The 19,075-nt window shown below is 45.3% G+C and overlaps 1 protein-coding gene across 1 annotated transcript in view; it reads left to right on the top strand.

Annotated features, from left to right (window-relative positions):
- SYNE2 (spectrin repeat containing nuclear envelope protein 2) overlaps nt 1-19,075 on the top strand; it is a 209,653-nt gene that overhangs the window by 107,041 nt on the left and 83,537 nt on the right. Inside the window, exons 63-68 of the mRNA XM_068397626.1 lie at nt 1,202-1,327; nt 4,385-4,579; nt 5,135-5,209; nt 6,862-6,981; nt 7,580-7,687; nt 17,125-17,349. Coding sequence (XP_068253727.1) covers nt 1,202-1,327; nt 4,385-4,579; nt 5,135-5,209; nt 6,862-6,981; nt 7,580-7,687; nt 17,125-17,349 — 849 coding nt within the window. The remainder of the gene's footprint in view (nt 1-1,201; nt 1,328-4,384; nt 4,580-5,134; nt 5,210-6,861; nt 6,982-7,579; nt 7,688-17,124; nt 17,350-19,075) is intronic.

Genomic DNA, 19,075 nt, shown 5'->3' with positions numbered 1-19,075 from the left:
TGGCTTTTTTTTTAAATGGGGAAAATAGTTTTTTCTTCATTTTAAAACCTGTAAGTAAAAAAAAAAATTAGTTTAAAACCTTATTAGTTTGTGTTTTATTGAGAGGCAGTGTTACTAGGAGGAAGTGACTGAGGAAACAGCACTGTTGTTCATAGCAGGAGAGACTCTTTGCTCTGAAAGGCAGAGTCTGTGAATGCTTTGCAGAGAGATTTTTCGACGTGTCAGGCTGTTCAGGTGCTGCTATCAGCAGAGTAAGTTCAAACCTGTTGACAATAGGCTGCATTTTCTTTATTACCTTTTGCAGACACCTGAGGAATAGTCCTCAGATATTCTTTGGTTCTCAGCCTACACGTCGGAAAACACAGAGCCACCAAATGTTCTGTGAATGAAATGATTTCACAAAATATTCTGATTTGTAGATGTAACAATTTCTTAATTACCTGAGACATCATGACAGGCTGTGGCTGACAAACGTGAGCAAAGTCAGTGGGGAGATTGCTGATTTCTGCTTGAACAGTAAAGCATGGGGGTTGATGAGATTTTGCTGTCACTGTCAAATGAGTAAAAGTGAATTTGGCTGTTTATAACATATAATATGTTTTCCTATAAGTCATGTAAGAAAAGGAAGCTCACACAAAGTGGAAATACTTATCATTTTTATAGGAAGTATTCAAATTGTCAGATATTGCGGTTGGCTTATCCTCTGAGCTGCAGTATCTGCCTGGTATACAGCACAGTTAATTTCTGGTCAGTGCAGAACTAGCTGGCAGTAAAGACCTGAGCACCAATAAAACCCAGGTAAGCTTTCTAACGTGATAGGAAACCCTGTAATTTCTCTTTTTTTTTTTTTTTTTTAACCTGTTCTAAATTGTAGTGAATGTGATTAAATATGCTCTGTTTGCATTTTATAGCCAAATTTATAGCTCTACTCTGGAGTAAGCAAAGATGTGCTCCTGGGCAGAATACCCCACTGTACTTCTGCTTACAGGTAGAGCAGTTTGTTTGTCTTTAGCAAGTGAATAACAAACTTTGTGAGGATAGGGTTGTGCAAAGTTAGCAGAGCAAACAGAGTTTCTTTTACATGTAACTACAGACGCAAGGGAAGCTTCAGTACTCTTCAGTACAAGTTTGTTGCGTTACTGAGTAGTTTGTTTCTGTACTCGTTAATTCAAAATTATTTATGAGAATTACTATTTCACAGGAAGCTGTAAAGAAAACAGAAGAATGTGAGCAAGAAATTGAAAAGTTGAAACAATTCTTAAAGAACCACTTGGTTGAAATATCACATGAAGATCAACCACTGGCTCAGAAGACTCATTGTCCAGAGGTGGGTTTCATGGTTTTCTCTCTCATGTCTGTTACTTGTCCTGACACTTATCATGACAATGCAGAGCAGTGAGAAACATCAGTGTGCTTCCCCTCCCCACCACAGTCAAGCAGGCAATCAAATGCCATGGTGTGACTATGGATGCATAAGTTGACGTGTATCAAGAGATATTACACCCAACTTGCAAATTAATATTAATTGTATCATAATAAACTCCTTATTGATTTTGATGTGGCATTTGTACCCATACCAACTTCTAAGGAAAAATTAGAGTGCTGTTTTCATAACAGCTGACAGCTGTTTTGGTGAAACAATATGCAGTGCACTGATAGCTTGCCTGTGCTCAGCATTGTGCAAATGTTGCTGAGGTGGCAGCTTGGGATAGTGCATAAGGAGAGAACTGAGTCCGTTTCTGATCACTGACCATGCAATGGTACTTTTTGTGATTCTGGTTAGGGTTAGATTCTTCAGACTCCTTTCCTTGTCCTTGCTGCCACACTGTGTTTTCATCAACTGATAAACATGTGTTGCTTTTCTCCCTGCGGTCGGCTGCTTTCTGTAATGGATTAATTGATTATTTAATGCAAAAATAAGATGTGTTTTAAAGACAGCACTGCAGAAGTCAGGAAATGGCTAATTAAGTGTAATAACTATTTATAAAGTGCCTCTGAAATCCTCAGCTTTTTGCAGTCAGCACAAATACAGGCTGGGCAGAGAATGGATTGAGAGCAGCCCTGAGGAGAAGGACTTGGGGGTGATGGTCGACAAGAAGCTCACCATGAGCTGGCAATGTGCGCTTGCAGCCTGGAAGGCCAATCATATCCTGGGCTGCATCAAAAGAAGTGTGGCCAGCAGGTCGAGGGAGGTGATTCTGCCCCTTTACTCCGCTCTCATGAGACCCCACCTGGAGTACTGCGTCCAGCTCTGGGGCCCCCAACATAAGAAGGACATGGAGCTGTTGGAGCGAGTCCAGAGGAGGCCACAAAGATGATGAGAGGGCTGGAGCACCTCTGCTATGGGGACAGGCTGAGAGAGTTGGGGCTGTTCAGCCTGGAGAAGAGAAGGCTCTGGGGAGACCTCATAGCAGCCTTTCAGTACCTGAAGGGGGCCTACAGGAAAGTGGGAGAGGGACTTTTTACAAGGGCAAGTAGTGACAGGACGAGGGAGAATGGTTTTAAACTGAAAGAGGGTAGATTTAGATTAGATATTAAGAAGAAATTCTTTCCTGTGAGGGTGGTGAGACACTGGCACAGGTTGCCCAGAGAAGCTGTGGCTGCCCCCTCTCTGGCAGTGTTTAAGGCCAGGTTGGATGAGGCTTTGAGCAACCTGGTCTAGAGGAAAGGTGTGCCCTGCCTGTGGCAGGAGGGTTGGAACTAGATGATCTTTAAGGTCCCTTCCAACCCAAACCATTCTATGATTCTAATGCACGTACATTGTACTTGCCTAATAACTATAATCACTTGATAGGCTCCTAAGTACATAGCTGGTCTGCTTTCGGGTGGTTGGATGTTGGAGGCTTGATGCTGAGCATGACTCATTTCCTGATTCTTACTTGTTTTTGTCTTTGAGTGTGGTACTTTCTGTTTAATAGCTCTAGTTTTAGAAGAAAACTTATTTCACAATTGTATCATTTCATGAACAGAAGTGGGCAATGGAATTGCCCATCTTATTGAGGGGCTTCAGATGAAGAAGTGATGTTAGTAAAGGTTTCGTTTCTGAGAATGTCTTTGGCTAGTTAAGTTTGCAAAGTGTAGCTGGTAAGTGTATGCTCTAAAGTCTCCTTCTGCAATGAAACTGATAGAAATACTATTCTTAATTGATGTTTATGCCAAATTATCGTGGATGGCTGTTTCTTCATTCCAATGACTTTTTCTTTCCTCTACCTTTGAAAGGTTTTACCTTGTGTTTTTGAGTGTACAAAAGGAAAAAACATCCTTGTCTGAGCAGAGTTCCCACGTCCTTTGAAAATTCGCTGGGGTTCCTGCCTCCACCTTCCCCATCGTGCAGCCACACTAGCATTATTAACAGAAGCTGTAGTCGAGACAGAACCAGCAGTCTTACTGCTTTCATCTGTCACAGATTATTGCTTGCATAGCATTATTCACACCATGATAGAACATGATGTGGAATTATTTCAAGCCTAACATCAGAGCTTGCTCTGATGGTCTGAGCCCAGTGTGGAGTGGGTTATTTAGCCACGTTTCAGTTTTCTAAGCAAGCAACAATGCTTCAAAGAGCTTTAGCACTTTCAGTAATGAAGGGAGTGGGACATTTTATTCCTTGCCCTGTCTTACTCTGTTATTTGTTGTGCTTTCTTTGCTCACCTGGAGACTGGGTGGTAAGGAAAGGCCCTAGCAGAAAGCTGTAAGGGCAGAACACCAGCTACAGCAACAGCCATGGCCAGGGAGGAGACCAAGACAGATTTATTTCCCACTTCATTAGTGCAGAGTTACTTGGGTTATTGTTGAATCCCTGCACATTAAATATTTCCCTTGTATTTTCTTGAGGACTATTGCTCCCAATACCATATTCAAAGACATGGGATAGTTTTGTCACTAAAACCCACCCAAAGGTTTGTGTTTCCTTCTTTTAGGCCAGATTCAGCAAAGACGACTCAGCCCTGAGCTACCCTTATTCTGTCTTGGCCCTCATCAAGTGTTTTGTGTCAGGTTTCCAGAGAAGGTAGTTGGAAGTAACATCACCTGCTCTGACACACAGAGTAATGTAACCCAGCTGCATTCCCTCTGTCCTGAAGGAAAATAGTATTCCCATGGCTATGCAGGATCTAGTTAGAATTAGTTATTTTGCATTTCCTTCCAGACTACCAACTTCTGCATTACAGGTGGCAAGTGCTGTCCTGAGCTGAGTCTGTTGTTGCTGTTTTGCATGTATCTGGACATCTCCTGAAGTGACAATGGGGAACTGTCCCAATGCCCTGAAAAAGGAAAGAGGGCAAATAACCCCAGTCCCAGTAAGATGCATCACTGGTATCATCTGTTACATTACTGTTTGGTTAAGTAAGAAAAATGGATGCTTACAGATGTTGTTGATCCTTAGGGAGAAATGGAAGCTGTGAAAGAAGAAATCATAAAGCTGTGCCAGAGAAAGGAAGATATCCTTACCAGGATGAAGAATTCAATGTCTGAGCTTCACCAGCGCTTACAGCAAGAAGTGCCTGAATCAGGAGATGAACCCACAGCCTCTGTATTAACACAAAGTGACTTGATTGGGACTGATGTTTCTGGTCAGCAGGTAAGTGGAGCACCATGTTGTGATCACTTGCCTGAGAGCCAGGAGGAGTGGCATGTGAGAGGACCACCCCTGCAGCTGTGAACCAATACTACTTCTCCTCCCTTTTGTGCTTCTGAATGGTCCCAGAAGAACTGGGTGTGATGCATGTCTAGGAGAAGGCGGGAGAGAGGTGTGCCTCTGGTTATTTTGTAGCGTGAGCAGATCCCACATGAAGTTTGCATCAAGCAAACAACAGCAAAATGTTCGATGTGTAGTTTTATTGATAATCAGTTGTTCTGGGATTTTCAGTAAATTGTTTTCATGGGGCAAAATGAAATTTGTCCCAGTTATAGCTGTGATGTTGAAACATTACAGCATAGAGAGAAGTCCAGATTTTCAGAAGTGCTTAGTACCTGCAGCTTTCAATTACTTTAATGTAGGGTGGCAGATGTTCAGTGCTTCTCCAAAAGTGGACCCTGAGTGGTAACTTTCTTTTGGTTTACAGGCAAAAGAGAAGGGGCTTTTACAGTTGTTGTCATGAATAATTGTACTGTCTCTTTTTGTGTATTTTTGAAGTTGAAAAAAAGAAGAATGATGTCTCTTCTACCTTCCTTAGATGAAGAATCAGAAGACTCTTCTTTCCACAGCAAGGTGAATTCAGTATATATCTTATACATACAGCTGTATCTGTAAGATACAAGATTTTGGTACAGGACAAATTATGAAAAATGTGTAAATCCGAAATACTTCAGAACAAATTGAATTATCTGTTGTCACTCCAAGATAATAAGAAAGGGCACTCAAGTCAGCCTACCAATATTACAATACCAATATTACACAGCATCTCACCCTGTGATGTGTGATCCTGCTTTTGGTGGGATTGCTTATACAGTAATACCCCCTTCATGGAAGTGTTAGTGGCAAAATATGGGCCTAAATACGAGTTTTTATATGTAGGGGTTTTTTCAGACAGCCTCTGAAGTGCTGAAACTTAAAAGAAACAACCAAAATGCTTTGTATGTTTGAGCTTAAGGAAAAAAGGGCATGATCAGACTATTGGGAGTGAAGTTAAGACAGGAGAGATTTCTGGGAGAATGGCAGAAACTGGGAGACACTGCTCAACAGGTTGTTCTGTATCTATGGAGTCTGAATGCCTAGGTGAGCTGCAGAGGGGCAAAGCTGGGAGTCACGTTTCATGATGAAGTTAATAGCTTTTGGAAAAAGAAAATAAAAATCCATGAAACTTTCTGCACACTTTCCTGCACCCTAGGGACTAAACGAGATGTATTTGAATGAAATCACAGAATCACAGAATCACAGAATGTTAGGGATTGGAAGGGACCTCGAAAGATCATCTAGTCCAATCCCCCTGCCAGAGCAGGATTGCCTAGACCATAATCAGGCATGTGCAGAAATGCTGGCGAGCTTGTAGCCTAACTACCTGCTTGCACAGCAGTTCACAGACTGCCTAGGCTGGTAGTGACCAGCTACTGTCATCTGCATCTCCTGGGAGGGACTGTGGTCTCAACCAAGTTTTGAAGAATCTTCATTTCTCTGAAGTCCTCACTATGAACATTAATTAGCCATTTTGCTACATTCTTGCAACAACAATCAAAAGAAAATGTGGCAGAGAGGTGATAGAGCATTGGAGGGGTTGCTTGGATGAAGCAACCCCTAGGATGAGGCTTTGAGCAACCTGGTCTAGTGGAAAGGTGTCCCTGCCTGTGGCAAGGGGGTTGGAACTAGATGATCTTTAAGGTCCCTTTGAACCCAAACCGTTCTGTGATTCTGTGATTCTAATGCTAGGCAAGGATGAAACTCCATGGTTAGACAGTGCAAAGAAGTCCAAACAGCTTGGATAGATGTGGTTTCTTACCACGCTGATCCAAGCACTTCAGTTTCAAGGTTTCTGGTTCTGCACCTTCATTGGTGCAGTTTTCTTTACATACAGGACTTGGGGATTTTTTTTGTTTCGTTTTACATCTCTTCTTAAGGGACAGGACAGGAGAAAGATTGTTTCTTGTTGGTTTTGGTTTGGGTGGTTTTTTTTTTTAAATAGTGTGAAAAAATGAGGATACTCAGGTCTCTAGAGAAGACTATCAGTGTCATCCAGTTGCCATTCATCTTGCAGCAGAGCTATGCAGCAAGGGAAGTGGTGGGATTTGGGAAAGGGAATAAAGATAGATAAACAAGGCAGAAATAGGGCAAAGCGTTACTAAAGGTTTGCAGTAATTTACATTGCCTGAAAGAATATCTGAGCTTCCTGTTCACAAGCTAATGCTGAGCTGTTACTGCTTTCAAAGGGAAGTACAGCCACAGAGAAAGATGCAAGCATTTGGCCTTCAGAAAGAGATGATGAAAGGCACAAGGAAGACAGTGCAACCTCCTGGTCTTCTGGTACCTTGTCAGATGGCATTGTTCAGGTAATGCACTCAGGTTTATCTCCACGGGGATGGGAACTCATCTTTGTGGAAAAGATATGCACAAGTCCTAGGTATTGCTGAAGTCTGCAAAGTAAGAGAACTGTAGAGACGCAGGACATGATGGTGTTATTCAAATCCTCCATCTTCCATATCACACTAAATCTTGCCATTTAAAATCTCCTTTCTTGTTGCATATATTAATTTCTTCTAGCCTGACAAAAACCCCAAAGATAGAAATGCATATTTGTTAGCAGCAATTAATTTCACTAACTCCTGGAAAGGCTGTAGAATGTGCATTTTGTTGGGGGATGATTTGTGGAAGAGGTTCCCTTTGTAAATGAGAAGATCAGCATCTAAGACACCTGATCAGCTACAATTTTGGTGGCATTCTGCTCTCTTCTTTAGGTGTCTTGATAATGTTGTGATAGCTGCAGTTTTTTGTTTCTGTATATCCGTGTTACAGGCATAAGACAACTCTGTATGAATACTCTTGGTCCAGGACCACTATAGGTTGAGTGGCTGCTGCCCTTTGAGGCTTCTCTAGCACAACAAGGCAATAATGATACAAATGCTTCCACTGTTGCCTCTGTCTCTACAGGATGCTGATGAGATAATGGAATCCCACAGTAAACATGGTGAGGAAACATCTATGCAAAGTTTGCAGAGCACTGAAGGCCCTGGCACAGGTGATGGCAGTCAGGCTATGGTGAGTTTGAAGGCCTGAAGTAGGCTGACCAAGGTGACCTTCTGAGCTCATTGTATAACCTGTCTAGTGGGCAGAGGCCCTGTTTGGTTATGGTAACTCTACTGGAGTTTGTTGCAGTATTTATGATATGGTAGGATACCTACAACCCTTTGTTGGCCTCTTCATATTGTTAATTTGGTTGAAAATAAATACATTTCAATTTGCTCCTTGAAAATGCAATTTACTCAGGAACAAAATGGAGTATTTTCAGGAAGGAAGATGCTGGCATTCATATACACATGAATGGAAAGGTTAAAGTGATGTAAACATACATCAACTATGGGATTTAAGTGGCAGTTAAAGGAGAAATTAATGAAATTGACACACCTATATGTTGCTGCTTTGTGGAAGGCATGCATGGGCTAACAGAGGTGTGGGCAGCAGCTTATAGGTTATATACATGGTTATACACCAATGCACGGAGCATGGGCAACAAACAGGAGGAGCTGGAAGCCATTGTGCAGCAGGAAAACTATGACATAGTTGTCGTCATGGAAACATGGCGGCATGACTCCACAATTGGAGTGCTGCAAGAGTTCTAAACTCTTCAGAAGGGCTCGGCCAGGTAAGAGAGGCGGTGGGATGCCCCTGTTTGTTAGGGAATGTTTTGACTGTCTAGAGCTTGATAATGGTGATGATAGGGTTCAATGATTATGGGTAGGAATCAGGGGGAAGGCCAACAAGGTAGGTATCATGGTGGGAGTCTGCTATAGACCACCCAGCTAGGACTAAGAGACAGATGACATATTCCATAAGCAACTGGAAGAAGTCTCACGATTGCTAGCCCTTGTTTTTGTGGGGGACTTCAACTTACTGGATGTCTGCTAGAAATACGGTACAGCAGAGAAGAAACAGTCTAGGAGGTTCCTGGAGTGTGTGGAAGATCACAGAATCACAGAATCAACCAGGTTGGAAGAGACCTCTGGGATCACTGAGTCCAACCGTTGCCCTGACACCACCATGTCAACTAGACCATGGCACTAAGTGCCATGTCCAGTCTTTTCTTAAACACATCCAGAGATGGTGACTCCACCACCTCCCTGGGCAGCCCATTCCAATGTCTAATAACCCTTTCTGAAAAGAAATTCTTCCTAATGTCCAACCAGACCTTTCACCAGCTTGGTCGCCCTCCTCTGGACTCGCTCCAACACCTCAACATCTTTCTTGAAGTGCGGGGTCCAGAACTGGACACAGTAGTCAAGGTGCGGCCTCACCAGTGCCGAGTACAGAGGGACGATCACTTCCCTAGACCGGATGGCTACACTATTCCTAATAGAGGCCAGGATGCCATTGGCCTTCTTGGCCACCTGGGCACACTGCTGGCTCCTGTTTAGCCGGCTGTCGATCAGCACCCCCAAGTCTCTTTCCGCCAGGCCGCTTTCTAACCACTCTTCCCCCAGCCTGTAGCGCTGCATAGGGTTGTTGTGGCCCAAGTGTAAGACCCGGCACTTGTTCTTGTTGAACCTCATGCCGTTGGTCTCGGCCCATCTATCTAACCTGTCCAGATCCCTCTGTAGGGCCTTCCTACCCTGACACAGCTGGTGAGTGAGCCAGCTGGGGAAGGCGCCCTGCTGGACCTCTTATTTGCAAATAGAGAAGGACTTGTGGGTGATGTGATGGTGGGAGGCCATCTTGGGCATAGCGATCATGAAATGATAAGAGGTTTTGATTCTTGGAGAAGTAAGGAAGGGGGTCAGCAGAACTGCTACCTTGGACTTCTGAAGGGCAGACTTTGGCCTGTTTAGAAGCCTGGTGGACAGAGTGCCTTGAGGGTCAGTCCTGAAGAGCAAAGGGGTCCAGAAGGGCTGGACACTCTTCAAGAAAGAAATCTTAAAGGCACAGGATCAGGCTGTCCCCATGGGCCGAAAGACGAGCCAGCGGGGAAGAAGACCGGCCTGGCTGAACTTTGGCTGGAACTCAGGGGAAAAAAGGAGAGTTTACGACCTGTGGAAGAAGGGGCAGGCGACTCAGGAGGACTACAAAGATGTTGTGGGGCTATGCAGGGGTAAAACTAGAAGGGCCAAAGTCCAACTAGAACTTAATCTGGCCACTGCCATAAAAGACAATAAAAAGTGTTTCTATAAATACATTAGCAACAAGAGGAGGGCCAAGGAGAATCTCCAACCCTTATTGGATGTGAGGGGAAACATAGGGACAAAGGATGACAAATACCTGATCCCTGCAGGTATTTAAAAGATGTGTAGATGTGGTGTGTAGTGACATGGTTTAGTGGTGGACTTGGCGGTGTTAGGTTAATGGTTGGACTTGATCTTAAAGGTCCTTTGCAACCAAAACAATTCTATGATTCTATACAAAAGAGTATGTGGAGATACACATGAACACTCCAGGAAGGCCAGAGCAGCAGACTAGTAGCAGAGCAGCCTCAGCTCTTGCTGGGTTTAGAGTGCGGAAGAAGCCTGAATCTGTCATTGCCTGGGGTACCTACAGCCTGTCGGACCCCACGATACAAAAGTTCAGTGGAGCAGTTTCTTGAGCTGGACGTGGAGGCTCTGTAGTCTGTGGAGAGAGTACTGTCAGGCTGTGAGCCAGGGTAAGTATCTGTTTAAGGTGTGCACGGGTTGATGATCTGTTATGTGAAGTGGCTGAGTTGAAGGAAACAGTTAGAAGGCTGTGCAGTATTAGAGGAGCTGAGGCAGAGATAGATAGGTGGTATCAGCACCATGCCCCCTTAGAAGACACCACGAAGAAAGAGGCTCCTTGGACCCTGGTGACCCACAAAAGCAACACTCCGCTTCAGTCTCCACCTTCCAGTATCACAACCAAAAACAGATATGAAGCTTTAACAGCTATAGATACCCACGAGCAAGATCCACAAGGTGTAACCATACCAGCAACAGACAGTGGATACTGTAAAAAGAAACGACAAGTGCTCATGGTGGGTGACTCTCTGTTGAGGGGCACTGAGGCGCCCATCTGCCGACCTGACAGAGAATCACGAGAGGTGTGCTGCCTTCCAGGTGCTAAGGTGCGAGATATTGTCTCAAGGACTGTCTGCCCGGGGCTTGGATGGGTGGACTCTTCGATGGGTTAAAAACTGGCTGGATGGCCGAGCCCAGACAGTGGTGGTGAATGGGGCAAAGTCCAACTGGCAGCCGGTCACTAGCAGTGTTCCCCAGGGCTCAGTTCTGGGGCCGGTGCTGTTCAATATCTTTATAGATGATCTAGACATAGGGATTGAGTGCACCCTCAGCAAATTTGCAGATGACACCAAGCTGGGTGGGAGTGTCGATCTGCTGGAGGGTAGGAAGGCCCTACAGAGGGATCTGGACAGGTTAGATAGATGGGCCGAGACCAACGGCATGAGGTTCAACAGGAACAAGTGCCAGGTCTTACACTTCGGCCACAACAACCCCATGCAGCGCTACAGGCTGGGGGAAGAGTGGTTAGAAAGCGGCCTGGCGGAAAGAGACCTGGGGGTGCTGATCGACAGCCAGCTAAACATGAGCCAGCAGTGTGCCCAGGTGGCCAAGAAGGCCAATGGCATCCTGGCCTCTATTAGGAATAGTGTAGCCATCCGGTCTAGGGAAGTGATCGTCCCTCTGTACTCGGCACTGGTGAGGCCTCATCTTGAGTACTGTGTCCAGTTCTGGACCCCGCACTTCAAGAAAGATGTTGAGGTGTTGGAGCGAGTCCAGAGGAGGGCGACCAAGCTGGTGAAGGGTCTGGAGGGTATGACCTACGAGGAACGGCTGAGGGAGCTGGGGTTGTTTAGCCTGCAGAAGAGGAGGCTCCGAGGTGACCTTATTGCAGTCTACAACTACCTGAAGGGAGGTTGTAGTGAAGTGGGAGTTGGCCTCTTCTCCCAGGCAACTAGCGATAGGACAAGAGGGCACAGCCTCAAGCTTCGCCAGGGGAGGTTCAGGTTGGACATTAGGAAGAATTTCTTTACAGAAAGGGTTATTAGACATTGGAATGGGCTGCCCAGGGAGGTGGTGGAGTCACCATCTCTGGATGTGTTTAAGAAAAGACTGGACATGGCACTTCGTGCCATGGTCTAGTTGACAGGGTGTGTCAGGGCAATGGTTGGAGTCGATGATCCCTGAGGTCTCTTCCAACCTGGTTGATTCTGTGATTCTGTGATTGCTGAGAGGGTCCACAACTTGTTAAGAGATCGGACTACTATCCTCTGCTTCTCTTTCATGTGGGCATGAATGACACCACAAGCCGGAACCTGTGTAGGATCAAGGAAGACTACAAAGGCCTGGGGGTGCAAGTGAAGAATATTGGTGCCCAATTTATCTTCTCCTCCATTTTACCCGTCAGAGGAAAGGGGGCAACCATAAATAGATGTATAATGGAAATCAACTCTTGGCTTCGTGGTTGGTGCTATCGTGAGGGTTTTGGCTTTTATGACAATGGGACACTCTTTGACAACTATAGCCTGTTAGGGAGGGATGGGATCCACCTGTCTAAAAGAGGCAAGGGAATCTTTGGCAGCAGGCTGGCCAACTTGGTGAGGCAGGCTTTAAACTGAAGGACTTAGGGGGTGGGGTCCGGAGCGGTAATGCTCATGCCATTGCCTCTATTGGGGGAACAAGCCAGGCCAATCAGAGCAGAGAGAAAGGTTCCTTAGCTGCCTCCCAAGATAGGAACAAGAAGGCCAACCGCCTCAAGGGTATGTGTAGATATCACGGATCCTCTTGCACCTCTCCTGGGAAACCTGCATGCTTGGCTACCTCTCTGAAATGCTTGTATACCAATGCATGCAGCATGGGGAATAAACAGGAAGAACTGGAGATCCATGTGAGGTCGCAGGGCCATGATCTCATTGCAATTACAGAGACATGGTGGGACAGCTCTCATGACTGGAATGCTGTCATGGATGGTTACGTACTTTTTAGGAAGGACAGGTCAGCAAGGCGAGGAGGTGGAGTTGCCCTTTATGTGAGAGAGCAACTGGAATGTATCGAGCTAAGCCTAGGGAAGAATGAAGAATGAGTAGAGAGCCTATGGGTAAGAATTAAGGAGCAGGCTAATATGGGTGACACTGTTGTGGGGGTTAACTACAGGGCACCTGATCAGGAAGAGGAAGTAGATGAGGCCTTCTACAGACAGCTGGAAGTAGCCTCACGATCGCAGGCCCTAGTTCTCATGGGGGACTTCAATCACCCCGATATCTGCTGGAAAGACAACATAGCTAGGCACCCACAGTCCAGGAGGTTCCTACAGAACGTTGACAATAACCTTTTGACACAGGTGGTGGAGGAGCCAACGCGGAGAGGTGCGCCGCTAGACCTCGTGTTAACAAATAACGAAGGTCTGGTTGGAGATGTGAAAGTTGAGGGTAGCCTGGGTTGTAGCGACCATGGGATGGTGGAGTTCAGGATTCTACGTGGAGGAAGCAGGGCAATAAGTAGGACCACAACCCTGGACTTCAGGAGAGCTGACTTTGGCCTCTTCAAGGACCTCCTTGGGGGTATCCCATGGGTTAGGGCTCTAGAGGGCAGGGGGGTCCGTGAGAGCTGGTCAATATTCAAACATCACTTCCTTCAAGCTCAAGATCGGTGCATCCCTATGAGTAAGAAATCAAGCAAAGGGGGCAGGAGACCTGCATGGATGAGCAAAGAGCTTCTGACAAAACTGAAATGGAAGAAGGAAGTCTACAGAATGTGGAAAAAGGGACAGGCTACTTGGGAGGAATACAGAAAGGTTGTCAGAGTATGCAGGGAGGCGACAAGGAAGGCCAAGGCCTGCTTGGAATTAAGTCTGTCAAGGGACATCAAAGACAACAAGAAGGGCTTCTTCAAGTACATCAGCAGCAAAAGGAAGACTAGGGAAAACGTGGGTCTGCTGCTGAATGAGGAGGGTGCCCTGGTGATGGAGGATGCAGAGAAGGCGGAGTTACTACATGCCTTCTTTGCCACAGTCTTTACTACTAAGGCCAGCCCTCAAGAATCACAGATCCTGGATGTACAAGAGAAAGTCTGGAGAAAGGAAGACTTTCCCTTGGTTGAAGAGGATCAAGTTAGAGATCATTTAGACAAACTGGACACCCACAAATCTATGGGCCCCGACGGGATGCACCCACGAGTGTTGAGGGAACTGGCAGATGTTATTGCCCAGCCACTCTCTATCATCTTTGAAAAGTCATGGAGAACAGGAGAGGTTCCTGAGGACTGGAGGAAGGCCAATGTCCCTCCAGTCTTTGAAAAGGGTAAGAAGGAGGACACAGGCAACTACAGGCCGGTCAACCTCACCTCCATCCCTGAAAAGGTGATGGAGCAGCTCATTCTGGATGCCATCTCTAAGCATGTGGAGAAGGTCATCAGAAATAGTCAACATGGATTCACCAAGGGGAAATCATGCTTGACCAATCTGATAGCCTTCTATAACGACATGACTGGCTGGGTTGATGAGGGGAGAGCAGTGGATGTTGTCTACCTTGACTTCAGCAAGGCTTTTGACACTGTCTCCCATAACATCCTCATAGGAAAGCTCAAGAAGTGTGGCTTAGATGAGTGCACAGTGAGGTGGATTGAGAACTGGCTGAACAACAGAGCCCAGAGGGTTGTGATCAGCGGTGCTCAGTCTTAGTTGGAGGCCTGTGGCTAGTGGTGTTCCCCAGGGGTCAGTACTGGGTCCGGTCCTGTTCAACTTATTCATCAGTGACCTGGACGACGGAACAGAGTGTACACTCAGCAAATTTGCTGATGACACAAAACTGGGAGGGGTGGCCGATACACCAGAAGGCTGTGCTGCCATTCAGTGAGACCTGGACAGGCTGGAGAGATGGGCAGAGAGGAACCTCACGAAGTTCAACAAAAGCAAGTGTAGAGTCCTGAACCTTGGGAGGAATAACCCCATGCACCGGTACAGGTTGGAGGCTGACCTACTGGAGAGCAGCTCTGCAGAGAAGGACCTGGGTGTTCTGGTGGACAAGTTCACCATGAGCCAGCAATGTGCTCTTGTGGCCAGAAAGGCCAATGGTATCCTGGGGTGCATTAGGAAGAGTGTGGCCAACAGGTCAAGGGAGGTTATCCTGCCCCTCTACACGGCCCTGGTGAGGACACATCTGGAGTACTGTATCCAATTCTGGGCCCCCCAGTTCAAGAAAGACAAGGAATTACTGGAGAGAGTCCAGTGAAGGGCTACAAAGATGGTCAGAGGACTGAAGCATCTCTCTTCTGAGGAGAGGCTGAGGGAGCTGGGTCTGTTCAGCTTGGAGAAGACTGAGAGGGGATCTTATCAGCACTTACAAATACTTCAGGGGTGGGTGTCAAGAAGAGGGGACCAGACTCTTCTCAGTGGTACCCAGCGACAGGACAAGGGGCAACAGGCACAAACTGAAACATGGGAAGTTCCATCTGAATATGAGGAGGAACTTCTTTACTTTGAGGGTGACAGAGCACTGGAACAGGCTGCCCAGGGAGGTTGTGGAGTCTCCTTCTCTGGAGATACTCAAAACCTTCCTGTATGCGACCCTGTGCAACATGCTCTGGGTGAACCTGCTTTGCCGGGGGTTGGACTAGATGATCTCCAAAGGTCCCTTCCAACTCTTAACCATTCTGTGATTCTGTGATTGTGTCTTTCTCCGCTCAAGTAGAGAGGTTTCTTAGAGAAGGTCTTCTTTCCTCAAGCCATACCAGACAGCTTTTTGCTTGTAACATCTTTTTCACTTCAGTGTTTTGCTACACTGACATTTTTATATGCTACACAACTCCCCGTAGCAAGTGATTTTTAAAAAACTTTTTATTAAATGATTTATTTACAAGATCAATTAGTATTTGGAGACAGGCAGACATTTATTTTTATAAATGGTAAATCTATTTGTTTTCCCTAGAGATGTGTATATGTGTAGAGATTTATGGAGTTGATTATATTTATATTATCCATTTAGACCTTAACTGCACAGTAAATAATTCTACTATCCTAGTGATTGCTAAATGATACCATTTCCTCCCTCTGGCATGTTGTCCCTCCCATGAAAACATACCTGCTTCCAAATTCAGTTCTAGCAGCCTAAAACGTAATTTAGAATTCAGAAAAATGTTTGAATTACTGTGTGTCGGTTGAGCAGTGGTAACTGTCCACTCCATGGTGCCTCCATGGTCTTGGTCTTGGCACACGAACACATGACGTGTGCATGAACATAGTTACAGCTGTGCAGACAATGCCAGTTTGTTTTATTCAACTAATTTGACTGTATATCTGAGTTTTTATTTAGAATAGACTAGACTAGACTATTTCAGTTGGAAGGGACTTACTACAGTTTCTGTAGAGGAAGGGGATAAAGTTTACTGCAGTTACAGTGTCTAGCTTGGGAGGGGCAGAGCATGCCGTGAGTGTGCACTAAATGCTTATGTACTCATATATGTGTGACGAAAGGGTGGCATGTGCAGTTTTATACACGTGTAATGTTTTGTTATTTAAATGAATGAACTAAAACAAACAGGCTCAGTACTAGAGCTGGAAATTTCAGGTGGAGGTTGAAGTAAGCTGCTAACTTTTTTATTTCTTCAGTCGTGTATACCTCAATAGACACATTTAGACTGTCCTGGGGTCTGTATACTCAGATTTAGTTTCTGTGTTTAATGGCACTGTCCCATGCTATCTCAGAGGCAAACAAGAACAGTAATGATTCAAGTAAGACGTTGATAGCTGAAGCAATGCAATTTTGCTCTCTGATTTTCTGCCAAATCTCGTTTTGACATGGAGCTTGTGCACTACCACTGACCATCTCGGTTGTCTGAATGTATACTCTAGAGCCGTGGGAGTGTACAGGTAGTTTTGTTCTTGTGGTGTTGTGCTTGATTTCCTTACTAAGTACCAGTATTTGCATGTGTGGAGGTACATACAGACCTGTACAGCCTTCCAAGCGACTGCTGATATCTCCAAGCACTTTAGACTTCTCCTGATTATGGAAGTGTGCAATATTGCTTCTTAAAGGAGGGCAAAAAAGAATTCCACAAGACATACTTAAGAATACACCAGTTTTTTCTGTGTGACCTAGAGCCTGAATAAAGCATATTTGACTGTTGGAACCAAACACATGCAAATAGCTTATACGCGTTGCCCAACAGCTTGTTTTGCAGCTTTCAACTGCATTGCTTTTACATCTGACTCCCACAGGAAAACATCTCTCCTCAGGGGAGAACTGGTTAATGGTGAGTCACCCCACTTCCTGTGCGCCCAGGTATACCTGTGCGAATCGCTGCCTGGAAACCTGTTACACCAGATCCCGGATCACCTGGCTCCTGACTTTCCCTTTCTTTTTCTTTCTGCCTTCTTTTTTTTTTTTTTTTTTTAATCTGGATACACGGTGGCAGAGTGGTTTCGGAGCTATGTGAGTGTGAAAGTTAAACATTTCCCACTGGTAAGGGGAGGGGAAAGAAAGAACAAATCAGATAACCATATTTCTTTCATGTGCTTTGCTTTAGAGTGACAAGCCGCCTCCTGTCCCCAGTGCCACATGGGGCTCTCGAGGGAAAGCGGGACAAGCTGTGGATGGTGGTAGGCCTGAGCCAGAAACAATCCTCCACATGTGCCAGGCCCAGGTTGCTGAGCTGGAACAATGGCTAGACAAAACTAAAATGTCCCTGGGGTCTGACCAGCTGACCCCCAAAATGCTGCAGGTGGTGGAACTGCAGCTTGCTGATTACCAGGTAAGAGGGAGTGGTCAGTTTGCTGCTGCCATCCAAACAAGTCACCCTTCCCTGGGTTGTGTGCCTGCAGAAAAGTTATGCTTACTGCTTCTCCTCTCACGACTTAATCGACTTTGTTACACTGTGCAGAAAACAGGTGACTGCTTGGCTTCAGTTTCAGGTGCAGCTTTCCAAGGGCTTAGTTAAAATACCTATTTTTAGAGTTGGGATCTTTATGCATCTGGGGGATTTAGGTAGAACTCTTGAGTATTTTTAAAGCTTTATTTTTCTTTGGATTATTTTCAGAAACATGGCTTAGTGTAGTTTGAATCCTCTATTAAAAGGCAATTTTTCTTTGGTCTCAATCATGATAAATCAGCTAGAAAAAAAAAGGATTTTTTTTTTTCTTTTGACATTTTCACTTTCTGTTTTGGTCAGGCTGATTTAAAAGACTGGTATAAGATAGCTTCCAAGCTGGTAAATTATTCTCTTGCACTTTTTGCAAAAAGCTGCCAGTATAGGTAGAAAGACAGGGGCTTTTTCCCTGCCCTCTGTGAGCAGTGGTGTAATTTGGACATACTGCCTTACTTCTAGGGCAGCCTCTTGCCCCCGATGGCAGCGTAAGGAAAGGAGTGGGTGGTACCTGTTGGTGAAAACAGGTGGAGGAATACAGGACTGGCATGAGGGGCTGGGGTAGGTGGGAGTTCTGCCACGCAGCTTTTTTCCCTGGCACGCAGATTAAATGAAAATGTGCAGGCATGCCACTTTGAAGTCCCCTGCTGTGCCAGTCTGGTGTACCAGTTTGCTTCAAGCACTGAGTCTACCTAAAGCAACAAACTTCACTCACCATAGAGGAGCCAATACCAAAATGTCCTCATTTTAAATTACTAGGAGACATTTCCACATTTCCAGCTGCTGTGTTGTTGGTCGTGGGTGGTTTTTTTTTTTAATAGGAATTGAATCTATGCCAAGAAGTGCTTCTGGGTTTAGGCTGTGATTCAGCCGAGCGCTTGGGTGCTGAACTCTGTGGGAATTAGGATCCTGACTGCACCTAAGTAGCTGGCTGTGTATGGATCCTTCCCAGCCTTCATGTCATCATAGGCTTCAACGGGGCAGTTCCAACAAGTAAAACCAAGCAGGCTTCAGGCAGCTGTATGCGCTGCTGAATTCCTGTCGGCTTTTAATGGTTTGGCTCAATGTTAAAACGTGAACTTGGTGAGGGGGGAGGTTTTCCTAACCTAGTCAAGATGTACGCAGAAAAATACACAGAGCATGAAGCAGAAACAGTCTCTAGATACGGACTTATGATGTAAAGCAGCTAATTTATTACAGTTGATTACTTTGCAGTTTAGCCATGGTACCTGTCTCCACACTCACCTTAAAAACATGAGTTTAAAGTAATGCAGAGATGCACTTTGATTCACAGCTGCTTGATTCAAAAGCCAGATCCCAACAGTTTACAATGGCTGTGCTGACACACTGTAACGTTACTATGTTTTGGTAATTCGGCATCATTCCTCCCAAAGGGTGATGTGATAAGTCAGTGCTCCGCCTCCTTCTCCCCCATTGTGGTGTGCTGTCTTCTTGGTTGCATCCAAATGGAGTCTGTCATTTCTGCTCTCCTCTTTTATTACTCCGTATCTGAGTTAACTTCCTGTAGAGGCTGTTGTTTGAAACAGTTTTAAGACTAACTCTGTATAAAATTTATTTTATTTTTCAGAATAAAAAGAGACTGTATTGGAGAAAA

This window comes from Nyctibius grandis, chromosome 4 (genome assembly GCF_013368605.1).
Source record: "Nyctibius grandis isolate bNycGra1 chromosome 4, bNycGra1.pri, whole genome shotgun sequence".
Taxonomy (NCBI): domain Eukaryota; kingdom Metazoa; phylum Chordata; class Aves; order Nyctibiiformes; family Nyctibiidae; genus Nyctibius; species Nyctibius grandis.
This window is presented reverse-complemented; position numbering and strand designations above follow the sequence as displayed.